We start from the raw sequence: 19978 nt of genomic DNA, 5'->3' as shown, positions 1-19978 counted from the left end.
CGAGGAGCCTGCCCCCCGCGCACGCGAGTCCCTCGACCCCGGACTCCCGCGCCGCGCAGCCATCCGCCGGGCGCCCGCGTCTCCTCCTCCTCCTCCCTCCTCACGCCCGCCCCCCAGCCCCTGGCAGGGCCCTCCCCCATGCCCGCTCGGGCGGCCGCCGCCGCCGCCGCCGCCGCTACCGGAGGCGCAGGAGCCTCGCGATAGTGTTTGCACAGGCGGCGCGTGACGCCGCCGCCGCCTGTAACTGATGCAGAGGTTACCCCGCCGCCTCAGCCGCCACCCACCGCCCGCAGCCGCTGCCGCCGCCGCCGCCGGCCGGGCGACGCCGGGGGCCGACGCACTGCAGAGGTGCCGGCAGGTTCCGCCCGCGGAAGTCTTCTCGGCCGGCGCAGCCCGCGCTCCGCCCGCGCTCCGACCCCGGCCCCGGCGGGCGCCCCCTCGACGCCTCCGCCGCTGCGCTCCCTCCCTCCGCCTCCTCTCCGGCGCGCCCGCCCGCTCCCTCGCTTCTCCCCCTTTCCCTCCTCCCCGTCCCCTCTCCTTCCCTCACCTCTTCCCTCCCCACCTCCCCTGCTCTCGGTTTCCTCCCCCATCCCCTTGACTCTCCCCCTCCCTGCCCTCGCGCTCTTGTCGCTCGCTCGCCCTCAGCCGCGGCCCCCGCCATGACGGAGGCGGGTGCCGGTGCCGTTGCCGCCGCTGCCGTCGCAGGGGGGGAGTCGGGTTCCCAGAAAGTAGCTTGATGAGTGTCCAAAGTAGCAGTGGAAGTTTGGAGGGGCCGCCATCTTGGTCCCAGCTCTCCACGTCTCCAACCCCGGGCTCGGCGGCGGCGGCCAGGTCCCTGCTGAATCACACGCCGCCATCCGGGAGGCCCAGGGAAGGTAAGCGCCACCGCGCCCCGCGCCCGCTCGCGGGGCCTCTGCGCCCGCGCCGCGGCCCCCCGCCCGACCCCGAGGTGGGGGATGGTGGCGGCGGAGGTGGACGCGAGGCCGCCGGGCCAAGGGGAGGTGGGAGCGCGCTGGCTGTGGGTGGCGGCTCGCGGGTGGCGGAGGGGACGGCTGAGGAAAGGGCGGGGGGGTGCGCGCTGGCGGGGACGGGGCGAGGCGCACAGACTCGCCTGGGGTTCCTCGGAGCCGGTCCTGCCCGAGTGGGAAGCCTGCTGCCCCGGGCAGCAAGCCCCATCCTGCTCCATTCTCTAGGACACCTCGGCACTCTCAACCTCCTTGGCCTCCGAGTCCCGGTGGGTTTTCCTTCTCTCTGGAGCCCCCTCCCCTTCTCCGGCGCACTCCTCCCATAGAGGCGGTCCCCGCTCCCGCGAGCTCCGCTACCCGGCGGCACCTGGAGGATGCCCCCCTTCGCTTGCAGGGGTCCCTGCCCTTTGCGGAGAGCCGCTGAGACCATCTAGCAGACTCTATGATCGCCTGCGTGATACCTTCCTCCTCTTCCCCCCCCCCCCAGCAATTCAAACGACAGCCTGACTCGTGGGCAGGCTTTTTTTTTTTTTTTTTCAAACCACCCCTCCAGATGGTTGCAACTTTCTCCTTCGCCATCCCCTCCTGCGTGCTTGGTGCGTTGTCTGATCGGGTGCGAGGAGGCTACTGTTCTCTTGACAGGGTTGTGGGTTTTGTGGGAAATATCTGCGTAAAGGTTACTGCAGACACACGCACCAGATCGGTTACAATTGTTTTCTCCAAGTTTGCTGGCTTCTTGCATGCAAGTGTGCTGCCGCCAGATGTAGCAGTTACACAGCTAGTAAGGCACTGGAGTACTTTCGACTAAAATTTCAACTTGCTGTATTTAACTTTGAGGCATACGACATCAAATGAAATTTGGAAGAACATGCCTTTTTTTTTTTTAATGGGGGGAAGGAGAAGTGCGCATGGAATCTTTTTAAAACGCTCTTTTGTCTGGGAAATGCTTGGCGGTGTTCATCAGCCATGGGTAAATGGGTTGTTCGCTCCCAGTTGTTTCATACAAGGAGATTGTAGGCACATTAAAAAAAAAAAGAAAGGTCTGTAAGTCTAAATAGTCTGGTGAATCTTAAAGAAATAAAGAGTGATTATGAGGACTCGGTGGGATTAGTTTGCTTTGAAAATATCCATTGATATTTACTATTCAGAGTCTTGACAATTGTTAATCAAGTGTTTTGTGCCCCGAATCCAGTGGTTCAGGCATAGCATTCTTTGTCATTTTGTTCTTGTGAGCATGTGTGAAAGTGACAATAGGCTCAAAGATTGGCATGAATATGCTCCAGAAAATTCATGGAAAGAGCTTGCTTTATGGCATCCATTAAACGTACCGAATACCCTGACAGACATTTCCTGCTTTCATCTCATCCCAGCCCTGAGTTTCCATTATTAGAAGATGAAAGTTTATTTATTGAATGATTCAGATTTAATCCAGCACATGCTGCTGCTTCTTTGCACTTGAAAAATTTGTAGATGGAGGTTTAAAAAGAAATGTATTTTGTAAATAGGACAGTTGTTAATTCATGCATGCTCTTACTTTTGTCTGTAGTTAGCTTAATTTGCTTAATGATAATAAGGTGAGTGGAGACTTTGGCCGTGCCTTTTCATCAGTCAGTCAGTGATTTCTCCTGTGCTTCTTTGACTGAAGCCAGCCCCCATTCTAGAGACCAAGCACCCAGGTTGAATTTGTTGACATCTATTGCAGGGGAGTGAGGGGGCTGCCGGTGCCAGGGGGCGGGGGGGAGGGGGCTCTTCAAAAAGTTCATGGAAAGTGCGGTTTATGAAAAAAAACCTGCAGAAATTTCATAATTTTTTTTTTACATCAAAATGAACTTTTAGCTTCCTTTTCCATGAATTTTTTTCGGTGCTTTGTGGACTGAGAATTAGGGAACCTTTGGAGTATTTCTGAGGTAAAATTGAACTGTAGTTAAGCGTTATTTGTGTGTCCCTATGCTGGACAGTTTTGAGGGGTTAGAATAATTTCTTGTGAGCTTTAAGAGTTATAGCTAGAATTTTCCCCAGCAGTGTAGATTAAGGTAGATTTGTGTGTCATCTAAAAGAGTGAGTTTGTGTTAATATGGGAAAGAATAGAACACGCTGTTGTGCAAGTTACACTTTACACCAAGTACCTATGTGGGGCCACAGTGGGATATTTTATTTTGACCAACTAACGTGTAAGTTGAAACTGTTAATCCTCTAGGGTTGTCCATTCATCAAAGTGTGGAGCTGTATGCTTAGGTTTCTCTACTGCAAACAAGAATTGTATACATGAATCTTCAGGTATCAAAATGGAGATATTTTCTACTGAGGGAAATTCCAGCTTGTATGTCAGCTTGTGTGTAGCACCTTCTACAGTGTACTTGATATAGTGTACATTCTGGAGATTGAGAAAGCTTTTGACCTCTGGTGACTGCTGGCCATTGTCTGTTATTGGAACTTGGATGTACTGAAAATTATCGAGAGCCATCTTTATTTTTTTGAAAAATGGAACCAATGTTTCATACAATATGATAGAAGCATTTCATGTAATTTCATATAATAAAAACATTTAAATTACAAACTTAGACCATTTCCATCTGCTGACCATGACCAGATGACCTTAATGCCTAAGCTGGCCAGAGCTGAAGCTGGGAGCCAGTGAGAACTCTAGTCAGATGCATTATGTGGGTGTCGGGAACCCAGGTTGTCAATCTAGGGTATGCAATGGCATGAAGTTGGGAATCCAGAACGAGAGTGGAGAAGCAAATCCAGGCATTCTGCTCTGGGCCTTGGGCATCCTAACCACTGCATTAAATGCCTGTCCCCCGCCCCCCCCCCCGCAAAACTTTTATTTGTATATATTTTAAGGGCGTACTTGTGTATTTGCAAAGTGGGGAAAAAGAGAGATCTTCCATCTGTTAGTTCACTCGCTCAGTGGCTGCTCTAGGTAGGTAGGTGTGAGCCAGGCCAGATCCCGCAGCCAGAAACTCCATCAGGATCTCCCACGGTTGCTGCCTTCCCAGGCAGGTTAGCAGAGAGCTGGATAGGAAGCAGAGTGGCAAGGACTCACTTTCAGGTACGGGGTGTTGGTGCTGCAAGTCATGGCTTAATGTGCTGCTCCACGCAGGTGCCCTGAATTTAACTTTATGAAAAAGTGTGTCTTTTATAAAGTCACTAGCTTATTTTTGACATACTTGAAACAGTCTAAGACTATTGTCTGATTGTCTTTATTTGCTGTGTTTGGCTTTCTTCTTTCTTACCCTGTTATGATTATCATGTTTATATTATATATATATATACTTATGATGTATATATTTAATGCTGTATTAAATATGTTGCAGTCATTAAGTATTGCAAGATTTAGAAATCTGATGTGTTTTAGAAGTATATGTAATATATGCTTTCATTTCTCTGGGTTCCCAAAATTTTTTTCTTGGAAGTGCTCTTAGAGATGCTAAACAGTATAGCATTACTTTCTGATAGGTCTTTTACACTTGTAATCAACTTCCTGTTTTTGTCTTCAACCCTATGTATGGTTAGGGTATGGGAGTTGAGGAATTCAGTTTTCAAATGAAGGTCAGTTTTACTTTGTTGTCCTTTAGAAAACCAATTTTGGCTAGATAAGCAAACTTCTTTTTTGCTTATCAGTACATGGGACTTTTGAAAGAGTTTCTAAGAATCAAATGATTGATTCTGCAAAATGCTTGCATTTCTTTCTCATGTTACACTTTGTCAGTTATGAATAGTATGCTCTTTTTGTAAATATTATAAGTAGTTTGCTAAAAAAAAATATGACATCAGTCGTAAAACGTTGCTCTGTTTCCATATTTAAATGCTGCATTCCATAGAAGAATAAAAGTAGGGCCCAGAATAATGGTTCAGTGGATAAATCCTCACCTTGCATGTGCCAGTATCCCCTTTGGGTACCAGTTCCTGTCCCCACTGCTCCACTTTCCATCGAGCTCTTTGCTTGTGGCCTGGGAACGCAGTGGAGGATGGCCCAAAGCCTTGGGACTGAATGTCCTCGTGGGAGACCTGGGAGAAGCTCCTGGCTTCAGATTAGCTCAGCTCTGGTCATTGTGGCCACTTGGGGAGTGAACTAGTGGACGGAAGCTCTTTCTCTCCTTCTTTTCAGTAAATCTGCCTTTTGAATAAAAATGTTTTTAAAAATCACTATTTTATTTTGATCATCTTTACATAGTTGATTATGGCACAAAGGGTCAAGGGCTACAGGAAAGTGGATAAGATCATTGTTTCTGCATTTTTTTTTCTCTGTATCTGGGGAAAGAGGGGAGGTAAAAGAAGCCCCACCAAGCCTCCCACCCACCCCAGGTTAAGTGCTCCGAGGGTCCTGCTCAAGTGGTTTTGATAGTTCCAACAGTTCTGAATTGCTGCCAGTCTTGCCATTCCAAGCACAATGAAATCTCTCCAGAATCCACTGGCTGACATAGTCCACCTTGGAGTCTCCGTTTGCCCAGATTTTTACTTCCAACACATGGCTGGGGTGGTTGATTGATGTGCTCTGTCCTCCGTCCTCTGTTGTGGTACCAGGTGTCCTCTGCAGGTTCTGATGGACTATGCCTGGATATGCTGTCCACTGCTCCATCTGACCACTGAGGAGGTTCAGCTTTGACTTGCACTCCGTGGTCAGACCATGGCACCTGCGCTTCTGTTCATTGTTGAGGTTCTGAGATAGGCAGTTCAGTTGGAGGGATCACCAAAGAAGCTTCGTCTGAGGTGATCCCAGATCTGATTCTTGGAAAAAAAAAAAAAATAAGAATGAAAGTATTTGGACAAGATTGAGAATCTGTAGGGAGGTGCTGGAAATAAAGATACGTCAGATGACCCAGTAGGCATCTGATTTCTTTTTTCTTTTGAACGTTTATTTTTATTGAAAAGTCAGATATACAGAGAGGAGGAGAGACAGAAAGAAAGATCTTCTGTCCACTGATTCACTCTCCAAGCAGCCACCACAGTGGTGCTAAGCCAATCCAAAGCCAGGAGCCCAGAGCCTCTTCCAGGTCTCCCACATGGGTGCAGGGTCCCAAGGCTTTGGCCATCCTCGACTGCTTTCCCAGGCCACAAGCAGGGAGCTGGAGGGGAAGTGGGGCCACCAGGATTAGAACCAACATGTGTATGGGATCCTGGCGCACACAATGCGAGGACTTTAGCTACTAGGCTACCACGCCGGGCCCCAGGCATTTGATTTATTGAACTCACTAGCTGGCAGAGGATGGGGTATGTTTTAAAGACTCTAGTTAGGTGCCTTTTTTACATGTTGGAGGAGGGAAAGACACTCATGACAAAGTAGATATGCTTTTAATTCTTCAGTTTTGCTTCTTTGCTCAAAAAAAATTATTGAATACTTTAAATTTTGATTTTGAGAGCAATATCTGTTAAAGTTGTTGCATTATAAACTAGGTGATAATTCTGACAATATTTATTTAACAATAGTTGCATAGTGATACAGCTGTTAGATTGAAGAATATATTTTAAGCAAAACATTGTTTTTGCGGATCACTTTTGTTCTGTTTTCAGTATGTTGTCCTGGCATGATGGGGGTGTTTAAAGAGAATCAAGCTTTACAAGGAAAAGGAAAAGGTTTTTCGTAGGCTTTCTAGAGTGAATACTACCTTTTAAAAAAAATTATTTTTCTTGAAAGGCAAATCTACAGAGAGGAGAGACAGAGGGAAGAATCTTAAATGTGCTTGTTCATTCTCCAAGTGGCCACAACAACTAGAACTGAGCTGATCGGAAACCGGGAGCTTCTTCCAGGTCTCCCACTCGGGCGCAGGGTCCCAAGGCACTGGGCCATCCTCTACTGCTTTCCCAGGCCACAAGCAGGGAGCTGGATGGGAAGTGGAGCATCCTGGACTAGAACTGATGCCCATGTGGGATCCTAGTGTGTGCAAGGCCACAAGGCTATCATGCCGGACCCATGAATACTCGACTATGGTATTAACCCCAAAATTGGACAAGCAGTAGTATTTTAAAGGTTCTATGTCATTTCAAGATGCATTGTTTTCTGGCAATGTCTCCAGGAGCCACAGGAAGTCTGTGGACCATACATTTAGCCTAAAGATAATGTATTTCAAAATATAAATACATAGATGAGATTCCCATTTTAGAAAGCAGCCAGGCAGGTATAAGTTAGAAAGATATGGATTGAGTTCAATATAATTCTCTGACACTTAAATAAAAGCCATGGAGTAGCTAGTTTTGCACTACAATGTAAAGCAGAGCAGACTATAGGGAGAAGTGTAGATACATTTTATAGATTCTGAAATTAGATGCTGTTGGATTTGGTGACTTAAGGTCCCATCCAATTTAGGAAAAGTAAACATCCTTAGATTCCGTCAAAATCCCTGTTAAACTGTACTTACGTGTCCATTAACATGTTTGATTATTCTCTCAAGTCAGCACTATGCAGCTGTTGTTGACTTTATTACTATTTTACATTTTTATTGTGCCTTTCCTCTGAGGATTTTTCTGTATTTTTTGGAGTCAACAAGATCAGTCTTCCTGAAATCTTAAATTCCCTGTGATAGATGAAAAGCTTTGAGGACATTTTAGGGAGCCAGATGCTGTTTATGATACAGTTTAGTAGAACTGTAATGTATTTGAGCACCAGATTTTAAAGTACTATGGGGGTCTGATTTTCAATTTGAAAGAAAACTGTAAACATAGTCTATAGAGTCTTTTGTTTGTAATTCTTTATGTGATTGCAGAAGTAATTTTCTTAAGCTGTTCAAATGTTTTTAAAGCTGGAGAATGGGGCATATTGGCTCAACTGGCTAATCCTCAATCTCCTTGTGCCAGCATCCCCTGTGGGCACTGGATCCTGTCTCATCTGCTCCACTTCCTATCCCTGCTTATGGCCTGGGAAATCAGTGGAGGATGGCCCAAAGCCTTGGGTGCTGCACCCACGTGGGAGACCTGGAAGTTATTCCTGGAACCTGGCTTCAGGTTAACGCTGCATCACTTGGGGAGTGAACCAGCAGATGAAAGATGTTTCTGTTTCTCCTTCTTGCTGTAAGTCAGCCTTTCCAATAAAAATAAATCTTTAAGAAAAAAATTCAAGTATGAAGAGTGAATATTATGAAGCATGAAGGAAAAGTATATAATTAATCTCTCTTGATCTTGAAAACATATACTAAGTATACTCATGGCATAAATAAAATGAGATTTTAATTTTTACCTTATGCACGTTTAGTACGTGTAGTGTTTGCCTTACTTAACCAGTCGTGTTTAAGTTTTATACTTACTGCAATAGTTTTTTAGGTGGTTGAGTGTTAAGCATGATGTTTCAAAACTTCTTTGAGGCTAATTTTGTAAGTGCAGTAGACACTCCACCTGAGACTTGCTCTTGCATTTGTATTTCAAGCTCATTTTCTTCTCTTTTTTTCTCTTTTTTTAAAAATTTATTTTTATTGGGCCCGGCGCTGTGGCCTAGCAGCTAAAGTTCTTGCCTTGAACGCCCCGTAATCCCATATGGGCGCCGATTCTAATCTTGGCGGCCCCGCTTCCCATCTAGCTTTCTGCTTGTGGCCTGGGAAAGCAGTCGAGGACGGCCCAAAGCCTTGGGATCCTGCACCCGTGTGGGAGAGCTGGAAGAGGTTCCTGGTTCCTAGCTTGGGATCGGCGCAATAACAGCCATTGCAGCTCACTTGGGTAGTGAATCAGTGGACGGAAGATCTTCCTCTCTGTCTCTCCTCCTCTCTGTATATCTTACTTTGTAATAAAAATGAATACATCTTTTAAAAAAAAAGAAAGAAATTTTATTTTTATTGCAAAGGCAGATTTACCGAGTGAAAGATCTTCCATCTACTGGTTCACTCCACAAACGACCATAACAGCAGATGTGAAGCCAGGAGCCTCTTTTGAATCTTCCACATGGGTGCAGGGTCCCAAGGACTTGGGCCATCCTCCTCTGTTTTCCCAGGCCATAGGCAGGGAACTGGAAGGGAAGTGGGGCAGCCAGGATAGAAACTGGTACCCAGAAACTGGTGCCCATATGGGATGCTGGTGCTTGCAGGTAGAGGGTTAGTCTTTTGAGCCATGTTGCCAACCCTTCAAAGCCCAATTTCTCTAAGAGTTAAATAAGTCCTTTAGTTTCATAAGGTCTGTCATGCTTGTTAATCATCTCTTAAGCATCTTGGAGGTTTGGTGTTAGGCACAGGAGAAGCAGTGTGGTAGTCACAAGATAATGTTTGCAACTGGTATAATTCTGTTAACGGGGGTGTACATGACCTTGGGCAAGTGGCTTATCTGTGTTCAGTTTCATAAAATGAGAGTTACAGAGCTCAGTGTGACTGTGCACGTGGACTAGTACAAACTGACCATTTCTCAGGTGCGGACACTGACAGTTTTAAGAAAGTTGGGACAAAAATCCTGTTTCCTCACTCTGGGTTTGTACTTTTTCATTACACCTCGGAGCTGGGCATTCTGTGTTCCTTTTTTTTTTCTTTTTTTTTAAATGAAAAAAATTTATGTGGATTCCATAAATGGCAGTGCAATGTGGGATTATTAGGTGAATGCTTCTCACAAAGTATTTGGAGTCTCTGCACCTGACTAGCAGTTGTCCCCTTGTTGGGTGACCATATTCTCCAGTGACTCCTAGGATTACCTGTTTTCATAGTGTTTCCATTATGCTGCTTTGTGTTATCATTAGGTAGCTTTGTTTGTTTGCTTCCTTCCTTCCTTCCGCTTTTCTTCCCCTTTCCTGTTTACTTGTTTGAAAGGCAGTGACAGCATAAAGACAGGGATGGGGTCAGTCTGTTTTCCATTTGCTGATTGGCACCCTGTATGCAGACAGGACGGTAGAACTCTTTCAGTGTCTGCAGAGGGTAGCAGGGACCCGTGCATTTGGGCCATTTTCTGTTGACTTCTAGACCTATTATCAGGGAGCTGGACCCAAAGTTGAGCAGCTGGGACTTGAATCAGGATACTCATGGGGAGTGTTGGTGTCGCAGTTGACAAGTTCACTTACAATGCTGGCCCCTTGTAGTTTGTTTGTTTTACTATTGCTTAATGAATGGAAAGTTCTTCAGTTCAGAAACTGTTCATTTTCATACTTCAGGTGTCTTTTACATAGTTGGCACTCAGCTAAATGTTGAAGGACTGTTAGTTATGTACATATGTGGTGCACATGTGGTTCAGATCTGTGAAGATGCCTGTTTAGTCATTCTTAGGAATGCTATGCTTTAGGGGCTGATATGGTTAACCCCATAGGTTTATGTGATTAATATTCCCAGTTTTATGAAGGAGGAAACTGAAACACAGAGAAGTGAAGTCTCTTGAGTAGTGATAGTGCTGGAATTTGAGCTGTTTAGTAATCACTAGAATGTATTGTCTAATTGAATAATTTTAGTTGTTTTTCCCTTAACAAATTTTAACTTCTTGATCAGTATTTTAGGCTCATTCAGTTTACTGCTAAGCTTTTGTTAAATTTGTTTTGCGTGAATTTTATGCTGTGTGAAGGTAAAATTTAGGAAAAAGCCCCCAAACAACCCAATTTAGAAAGCTGTACCGGCTGTGCCAATTGTACATTTTTTATTCCTTTATGGAAAATGTTAGATATAGAATAATGAAAAATCTTATTTTCGTGTTTGATAATATAATTTGGAATTCCATTTATCTTCATATTTTGGCCTCGTATGCCTACTAGAACCATAACAAATAAATATTGGAATATGAACAAAGAATTTTCCGCTGTCATGTAGGAGCAATCTACTTATTGTGGAGATTTTTATAACTTGATGAATAAGGCTCCAAACTAAATTGTGATGCTTTCTGTCAAAAATTTGACTCTATTATTATATATACTGCGGCAGGAAAATGGCTTGACATGGAGTGTAACTCCTCTATAAGAATTTTTTTTTTCAGATTTGTTTTTATTGGAAAAGGCAGATTTACGGAAAAAGAAAGAACAATCTTCCATCTGTTGGTTCACTCCCCAAACGACCATAATGGTTGGAGCTGAGCCTATCCGAAGTCGGGAGCCAGGGCTTCTCCTGGATCTGTCACACAGGTGCAGGATTCCAAGGCTTTGAGCCGTTCTCTGCTGCTTTCTCAGGCCCTAAGCAGGGAGTGGATGGGAAGTGGTGCAGGCAGGTCATGAACTGGTACCTATTTGGGATCCCAGTGCTTCAAGGGGTGGATTGAGCCAACTCAGCCATTGCACTTTGTCACAAGAGGAAAAACAAATACTTTAAAAAAATACTTAAAAAATACTTAGTTTTACTTTTTTTTTTTTAAATTATATTTTGACAATCTTTACATAGTTAATTGGGGTAAAAAGGTTCAAGGGCTATAGGAAAGTGGGTAAGACTATTATTTCCATATTGTTTCCTTCATTTTTAAAGGGGGGTATTAAGGGAGAAGACCCACCCAATTTCCCACCCTCCCCAGGTCCCGCATGTAGGGTATGCTCTGAGGTTCTTGCTCAAGTGGTTTTGATAGTTCAACAGTTATAAATCACTTCCAGTCTTGCCACTCCAAGCACTATGAGGTCGCTGAAGAATCCATTGATTGACATAGTCCATCATAGAGTCTCCGTTTGCCCTGTATTTCCCTGCCAACATGTAGCTAAGATGGTTGATTGACCTGTTCTGTCGTTATACTTTCTTTATTCCTTCCACAGCATTATATATTACTATATATGTTATATAGTAAACCTAATGAGAGGCAGAGAAATTGAATGGATTGTTAAGAATTCGAAACATGGAGTAGAAAGCAGATTCAGGTGGTGGGTTGTGAAACTCGAATATCTTTCTAGTTTGTTTACCTGAAGAAGATGGATTGTACCTGCATTAAAGTAAAAGTAAGTCTATTTTGTGAAGATTCAACAGAAAACCAAATATGAGGGGATTTTTAATGGAGACTTGTAATATTTGTTCCTCTTTATAAGAATTATTAAGATGATTGTGATCATAAATTTATGCCTTTCTTTGAAAGCTAATTAGCTGGAGAAAGTGACAGACTTGTAGGTTGACATTTTTAGATTTTAATTGGTGTAATAAGTAGTGTTTTCATGTGATGTGCTATGTGGTTTCATGTCTCCCTACTTGTCGCTCAGTATGTTTCCCATCTGAGATTGATTGTGGCGACATGTGGGTGAGAGGTCTGTTTTTTGCCTTAGGAGACTGGAGGAAATTTTTTTTAAATAAGATTTATTTTTATTGGAAAGTCAGATATACAGAAAGGAGGAGAGAGAGAGAGAGGGGAACATCTTCCCATCCATTGATTCACTCCCCAAGCAGCTGCAACAGCTGAAGCAGCGCCTGTCTGAAGCCAGGAGCCAAGGGCTTCTCCCAGGTCTCCCACGCAGGTGCTGGGTCCCAAGGCTTTGGGCCGTCCTCGACTGCTTTCCCAGGCCAGAAGGGAGCAGGGAAGTGGATGGGAAGTGGGGCTGCCAGGATTAGAACCGGCGCCCTAATGGGATCCCGGTGCATTCATGGTGGGGACTTTAACCATTACCCTAGGCTACTGTGCTGGGCCCAAGCCTAGATTCTTGATGAAATTGTAAGAGCAGTTTTGGTGCTTTTGATAAACGCTAGATTGTTTTGTGGAGGGTTATATTCGACTTGTATGTCAGTAGAGCATGAAATGATTTTTCATTTCATTCAAAAGCACAAACTTTGGGTCAAATGTGGAGTTGAACCAGCTGTCCTGGAAGTACTGGATTTAACACATGCTTTGTACTTATACGAAGAGTTGCCAGACTGAAACCGAACAAGCATCTAATCCAGTTATCAAATGCTTATTAAAAATGTTATTCCATGGTGAGTTAATGTGTAACATGTTAGCTTTCAAGCACATATCTTGTGTTGTGCCTGCATTCCAGTTTGAGTTTTGCCATTTAGCGTTTTGCCTCATTGCAGATTTCTTTGTTTGTGGGGAGGGGTCATAAAAGTTTCCACCCCACAAGGTTGTGAGGATTAAATTAGAAGTGTATGGTGCGGTAGTAACCGTGTTAACTATTACAGTTAAATGTGAATATAATGGTACTTTATAGTGATTTCTTCTCTGTTCTTACTGTGAAGAATTGGAAACTGTCTGGGTACATGTCTGACAGGCTTGTGTCTGACCTGCTCCAGAATTCCAGCAGAGTTGTAACTGACATAAGCAGATTTCAGATTATGTTCTAAATTGCTATTTTTATCATTTAGTTCCTGTAATTTTCTGTGACTTGAGAATTGTTCAAATTTATGGTTCTATCATTTAAGCCTCAAACACTAGATTTGGATCAGCATTCTCATGTTTTGTCTTTGATATGCAGTAATGTACTCTAAATCGCTATATTGTATTGCAAGCTTTTTTTTTTAAACTAAAACGTTTTAAATTTTTAAAAATAACTATCTGTTTGAAAGACAGGTGCACGGAGATCTTTTGTGCTTGCAGAAGTGAGAGGACTGACTTTGACTGAAGCCATAATCTAGAAACTTGGTGAAGGTCTCCCGTGTGGGTGCCAGGGACTCACGTGTGGGAGACTTTACCTGTTGCCCTTGGAGAATGTCTGGCTGCTCTTGCTCCCCTCTCCGCCCCTTTTCAGTGTAAAGAAGCCAGAGCGATAACTTTCCTTAGCAGTCAGGGTCCGTTCTCCTGGGGGAAGGCATGTTGAGGAGTTAAATGGGATAATGGACAGTTAAGGTCTGTGGTCCCTCGTGAAGTTATCTTTGTATAATATAAAAAGTTGCTTCTCCTCATTTCTTGCCTTTCTTTGAGCATGTTCTCCCTAGCTACATTCATCAGGCCTAATTTACAGAACAGAGAAGAGGGGTTTGTAGGAGGACAACTGATTGGATATCATTCACATGAGAATGTTGATTGGATATCATTTGGGTGAGAATAATTGATTGGAAATGGGATTTGCATGAGAATGATTGATTGGATAACTTTTGACTGAGACCAGTTGACTATATATACAAAACTTTGAAGAGAGGTGGCTTCCTCCCCAGGCAGGGGAATGGGAACTAGCCGACCAAGGAAAGGAGACTCCCTTTAGCTGTTGAAATGTGAATTCCTCAAATCCTCTTCTGCAGGATATCACTACAGGACCGCCAACACTAGTGAAACTGAAACTTAATGTTTGTTTCAAAAGTCCTTTGCCAGTGTTTCTTGAAGTTTATATCTTAGATGTTAAAACACGTAACATTCACAGTGAAGCCTTGTTATATTTGATGGAGCCCTTTATTCCATCATGCTTTTGCCTTTTATGTATTTTGATATTTCCAGTTTTTTTTCTTTCATTGAATTTAGTCTCAGTTTTTCTTTTTGATATTTTTGGTGTCGTAGGTCTTTGAAAGTTACTACCTTATGTTCTGTAGGCAGTCTAATTCTGCTGTGACTCAGTTAACTTTAATTGTAAATTTTATGTGGTGTTACAGTTTCTGTTGAACCAGAGCACATGAATTCAGTAGTGCTCCTGACGACATTGTAAGCTCTGACCTGTGGAGCCACTGACGCAAGCCATCATTTCAGCTCTCCTTCCGCCTAGTCACTGCTGCTTTCCTTCTCTCCAAATCCGCGGCAGTTCTGACCTTGCCCTGCCTGTTGTCGAACTTTATGTTAATGAGCTTTCTTTTTTTTTTTTTTTGTCTAGCTGCCTTTGTACCTCAAAATGTTTGTTTCACCCATGTACATTTTTGAAACTGTAATTTGTCTTCATTACTCTTTAGTATATTATTTTGAACATTTGGGCTGTTCCCACATTTTTCATTACTACTACTACTGATGTTGTTATGAGCCTGTTTGTAACTGTCTCTTTGTGCACTGTTACCTTTGGGTAGATAACAGTAAATAATATTGGGTTATGGATATGTATGTGCTTGGTTTTACTAGATTGGCTAGTTTTCAAAAGTGGTTATACCAATTTATGTGCCCTTAAAAAGAGTATGCCATCTCACCGTTCAACAGCCTCACCTATAATTAGAATTGTCATTACTGTTTTTTTAAGCTATTCTGAGGTTTATGAGATAGTATCTCTTCATTGTTTTAATTTTCATTTCCCTGATAGCTAAAGATGTGTGCTACTTTTTTAAAAAGATGTGCAATGTATCACTTTTTCATAAAGTTTATTGGTCTTTGGATATTTTTGTAATGTACTTGGTCAAATGTTTTGCGACTTCAGTTTTTTAAATATTAGAAGGGATAAAAACCCGCATTGTGGCTTAAAAGATTAAGCCTCTGCCTGCTGCTGCATCCTCAGTGGACACTGGTTAGAATCCTGAATACCCCATTTATGATCCCTGCTAATGCCCCCCGGGGAAGCAGCAGAAGATGGTTCACGCACTTGGGCCTCTGACACCTGCATGGCAGGCTTGGAAGAACTCCTGGCTTCTGGTTTCAGCCTAGCCTAGCCTTGGCTGTTGTGGCCATTTTTGGAGTATACTGGGGGAATGGAAGCTGGCTTTCTTTATCTCCTGTCTCTCTGACTCAGCCTTTAGAATAAATAAAATCTTCAGAAAACACTTAGAAAGAATTCTTCTGTTCTGGGCTTTTTTTTTTGGAAAGGCAGATCAGGTTTACAGAGAGGACACAAAGATCCTCCATCGGCTGGTTTGTTGTGGGTTGCGAGTGAGATCACATCAGACATGTCTAAGATGTGTTAAGCAGTTTTTATTAACCAAGCTTGATGATAACAGGGCCCACTAGAAATAGTAAATCACAAGTTTATATGGCAATCCAGTCAATCGTAACCCCAAGAGGAGCAGATAGTCATTACCCTGAAATCCATCTGTTAAGCTGAAGCCCTGTGTCCCAGCTTCCCCAGCAATGTAAGTTATCCTAAGAGACATGTAGCGAATAACCGGGACACACTACAAAGCTTCAGAGATATTCACCTTTCCCTGGCTTCTTTGACCACCTTCCACTACTGCTAATCCTCACCTCCTGGAACTCCTCCTGATAGTACACATATTAGAAATACAAAGCATTTTAGCATTGCTATCTTCACTGTCCTGTCCAAGCAATGAAGAGAGGGTGAGGACTACAGACTTACAGGGGCCGTGCTCAGGGGTTACCTGTCTTCAGAGTGTGTCCATGGGAAGGCAAGTGCAAGCAAGTACTGCGGAGGCCAAGAGTCAGAGTTCTAGAGCGACAGAAGCACATGACCATGTGAGTGAGCCCCTGCTTGTAAGGGGTGTGGTTACACAACAATGCAATACCAACCCCCCGACCCCCCCAGGTTCCAGGTGATGATAGGTGAGAGTCACAGGTGGGCAGGCGAGAACACCTAGGGTGGTGATGAGGCAGTGGCTTCCAGGCTCTTGACCCTGAACTAGCTGCCTACCTCACTACGGTTCACTCCCCAAATGGTCACAGTGGCCAAAGCTGAGCCATCTGGATCCAAAGCCAGGAGCCAGGAGCTTCTTCCAGGTCTCCCACACGGGTGCAGGGTCCCAAGAACTTGGGCCATTCTCTGTTGCTTTCCCAGGCCACAAGCTTGAGTGAGGTTCCCTACTTGGGTGGCAAAGACATAACTACTTGAGCCATAAGCCGCTGCTTCCCAGGATGCACATTTGCAGGGAACTTGGAACCAGTACTTCAACCTCAGTACTTCAGTGGGCACATGACATGGGTACTTTATTTTTCCCTCCTGGCTTTCCCTCTTCCCCCTTTTATTTGAAAGGCAGAGAGAGAGAGAGAGAGAGAGCACCAGAGCTCTTTGAACTGCAATGACCACAATGGCATGGGTTTGGTAAAACCAAGGTCAGGGCCTGAACTCTATCTGGGTCTCCTATGTGGGTGGCAGAGACCCCAAGCACATTAATGGGAGCTGAACGAGAAGCAGAATAACTGAACTTGAACCAGTGTTCTGAATTGGGATACCAGCATTGCAAGTGGTCATTTAACCCACTGTGCTGTAATGTCAGCCCCAATATGGGGCTTGATTGCCTTTTTGTTTTGTTTTAAAGATGTATTTATTTATTTGAAAAGCAGAGTTAAAGAATGAGGAAAGGGCCCGGCGCAGTGGTTAAGGTCCTCGCCTTGCACGCCCGGGATCCCATATGGGCGCCGGTTCTAATCCCGGTGGCCCCTCTTCCCATCCAGCTCCCTGCTTGTGGCCTGGGAAAGCAGTCGAGGACAGCCCAAAGCTTTGGGACCCTGCACCCGCATGCGAGACCCGGAAGAGGCTCCTAGCTTTGGATCAGCATAGCATCAACCATTGTGCTCACTTGGAAAGTGAATCATCGGACGGAAGATCTTCCTCTCTGTCTCTCCTCTCTGTATATCCGCCTTTCCAATAAAAATAAAATAAATCTTTAAAAAAAAAAAAAAGAATGAGGAAAGACAGAAATCCATCTGCTGGTTTACTCCTGAATGGCCGGGGCGGAACCAGGCTGAAGCCAGGAATCAGGAGCTTTAGCAGGGCTTAGGGACCCAAATATTTGGGCCATCTTTTGTTGTTCTTCCAGGCAGGTGCATTAGCAGGCAGCTGATCGGAACTGGAACACCCAGGATTCATGCTGGTATTGTAGGCTGCGTCTTAACTTGCTATGCCCCCGTCACCTCCCAACATGAGTGTTTTACCTGCTTTGGCTCACCCCTGGCCCCCCATTCTTTAGCCTGCTTTTTCTTTTTCTTTGTTATGAATAAGGCTTGTCTTGTTTTAGGTTCATAAAAGCATTTTCCTATATTGTTTAGTTTTAATGTGGGCATTTACAGTTGTAAATTTCTCTCCAAGGGCTGATCTAGTTTATTTCATAAGTCCTGATATGCTGTAATTTTATGTCTGTTCATCTCAAGTGTTTTATCTAATTTTAATTTTGATTTCTGTTGATGGCATTGGTTATTTAGGAGTATGTTAATTTTCGTGTTTGTAAATTTCCCAAGTTTCTCCTATTATTGATTTCCAGTTTGATTTTGTTGTGGCCACAGAACATGCTTTTTAGTTGTTTTTGAGTTTTTTTGATGATTTTTTTGTGTGTATGAAGTACTTCAAACAGTTGGTGGTAAAGGGAATTAAAAAATAAGTTTTTTTGGTACAGAAAGGTTTTTAGGAACCATACACATATTTGTTACTTATTTATGTTTTCATGAGCTTTCTGAAGACCCTTAATATGTATGAATGTCAGGGCTTTTTTCCCCCCCACCAGTATAAACTTATTTCATTCTGTTTTCCATGAACATTTTTTTGTGTGTGTTTCAAGTGAGAGTTTGGGCCCTTCAGTAGCAGAAGATATTTTTAAAGATTTATTTATTAATTTGAGAGTAAGAGTGAGAGCTTCCATTCACTGATTCAGCCCTGAAATGTCCTCAGTGACTGGATGCCAGGAACCCAGTCCAGATATGGATGTGCTGTTGGAGGCTGGGGGGCTCAGCTCCAGCCAGTCCTCACTGCCCCGCTGGGTTGACTTTGTTAGGAGGCTGGACACAGGAGCTGGAATTTAAATCCAGGCACTCCAGTGCCTTGGAGTGCCTTGGAGTGTGGACATCTGACTTGTGGCATAGTGCGAGGCCAAATGCTGTGCTCTCTCATGAGCCTTCTCAAGTACCTTTTTATGTATAAACTTTTATTGAAAACTTGGGTGAATGCATGTTGACTGGACTGCTTTGTAGATGTCCATTACTTCTGTTGTTGATTTACAGGGTTTAATCTACTACTCTTTCTTGATCTTCTGCATATTTCTTATTCATAGTGGCAAGTTTTTTTTTTTTTAAGATTTATTTATTTTATTGCAAAGTCAGATATACAGAGAAGAGGAGAGACAGAGAGGAAGATCTTCTGTCCGATGATTCACTCCCCAAGTGAGCGCAATGGCCAGTACTGAGCCAGTCCGAAGCCAGGAGGCAGGAACTTCCTCCAGGTCTCCCACGAAGGTGCAAGATCCCAAGTCTTCGGGCTGTCCTTGACTGCTTTCCCAGGCCACAAGCAAGGAGCTGGATGGGAAGCGGGGCTGCTGGGGTTAGAACCAGTGCCCATATGGGATCCTGGTGCATTCAAGGCAAGGACTTTAGCCGCTACACTATCACTGTGGGCCCCAGAAGTTTTTCAACTGTTACTGTTGTATTGTCTGTTTTTCCTTTTAATTTTGTCAGTTTGGGCTCTGCTACAGACTGCATGTAAGTTTATAATTGTTATACCTTCCTAATAGATTAATTCTTTATATGCTATAAAATGTTTCTGATTTTATTTGTGATAAATTTTTCAGTAGTTTTAGATCAAATATTCCTTACTGAAAATGCTTTGGATTAGAAATGTTTCACAGTTCAGATTTTGTAATATCTGAATATACTTTCCTGATTGAGCATTTGTAGTGATTTGGAAATCTCAAGTCAGGAATGCTCCAAAATCTTAGCATTGCTAGAAGCTCAAAAATATTTGAGTTTTGGGGTATTCCGGAATTTCCGTTTGGGGTCAGAGATATTTCTCATGCTTTTCATTTGTATCTTGGCATTAAAATATGTCTTCTCTGGATGGTGTTTAGTTAGGTTTCATTCCTTTTAAATTCAGTCAGAGAATCTGTCTCTTAGTTATATGACAGTGCTTCAATAAGTTTGTTGAATGTGGAAATAGAGGATAAACGTTTAGTTTGGGGCCTCAGTACAGGTGTCCCTGGAGTGGCAGGAATCTCGCTCCCTGAGCTGTCATCCCTGCCTCCGGGATTGCTACAGCAGCAGGCTGGCGTTGGGGGCTGGAGCTTTAGCCCAGGTCTGCCGAGGTGGGACCCGGCTTCTTAGCATCAGGCACAGTGCCACACCTTACGTATGTTTTAAAGAAACAGATATGAAAGGAAAAAACACAATTATAATTTATTTTTTTCTCGATTTTTTTTCCCCCTGTGGATTTCAATTTACCATTTGATATTTTCTTGCTTCGGAGAAGTTTGTCTCTACTGTTATTATATTTCCATTAGTTACAGGCACGGTAATACGATTACACATGTGTCATATGTGCAGTTGCTTTTAAAATCAGTTAAGGAGAATATGCAATTATACTGACTCATAATTACGCAATTATCTTTACTGGTGCTCATCCATTTTTTTTTATGTTGATTTGATTTACTCTATGGTGTATCCAGAACTGGATCCCA

At 43.6% G+C, this 19978-nt stretch overlaps 1 protein-coding gene across 2 annotated transcripts in view; it reads left to right on the top strand.

Moving 5' to 3' along the window:
- Window positions 1-594: 594 nt before the first annotated feature.
- Window positions 595-19978, top strand: part of TLK1 (tousled like kinase 1) — a 143471-nt gene continuing 124087 nt past the window's right edge. The window contains exon 1 of one of the 2 annotated variants that reach the window (XM_040971701.1): window positions 595-875. In XM_040971701.1, the coding sequence (XP_040827635.1) occupies window positions 737-875 (139 nt within the window). In that variant the 5' untranslated portion in view covers window positions 595-736. The remainder of the gene's footprint in view (window positions 876-19978) is intronic. The other variant, XM_040971702.1, reaches the window with a different exon arrangement.

Source organism: Ochotona curzoniae, unplaced genomic scaffold (assembly GCF_017591425.1).
Source record: "Ochotona curzoniae isolate NIBS_2020 unplaced genomic scaffold, NIBS_Ocur_1.0 contig_2210, whole genome shotgun sequence".
Lineage (NCBI taxonomy): Eukaryota > Metazoa > Chordata > Mammalia > Lagomorpha > Ochotonidae > Ochotona > Ochotona curzoniae.
This window is presented reverse-complemented; position numbering and strand designations above follow the sequence as displayed.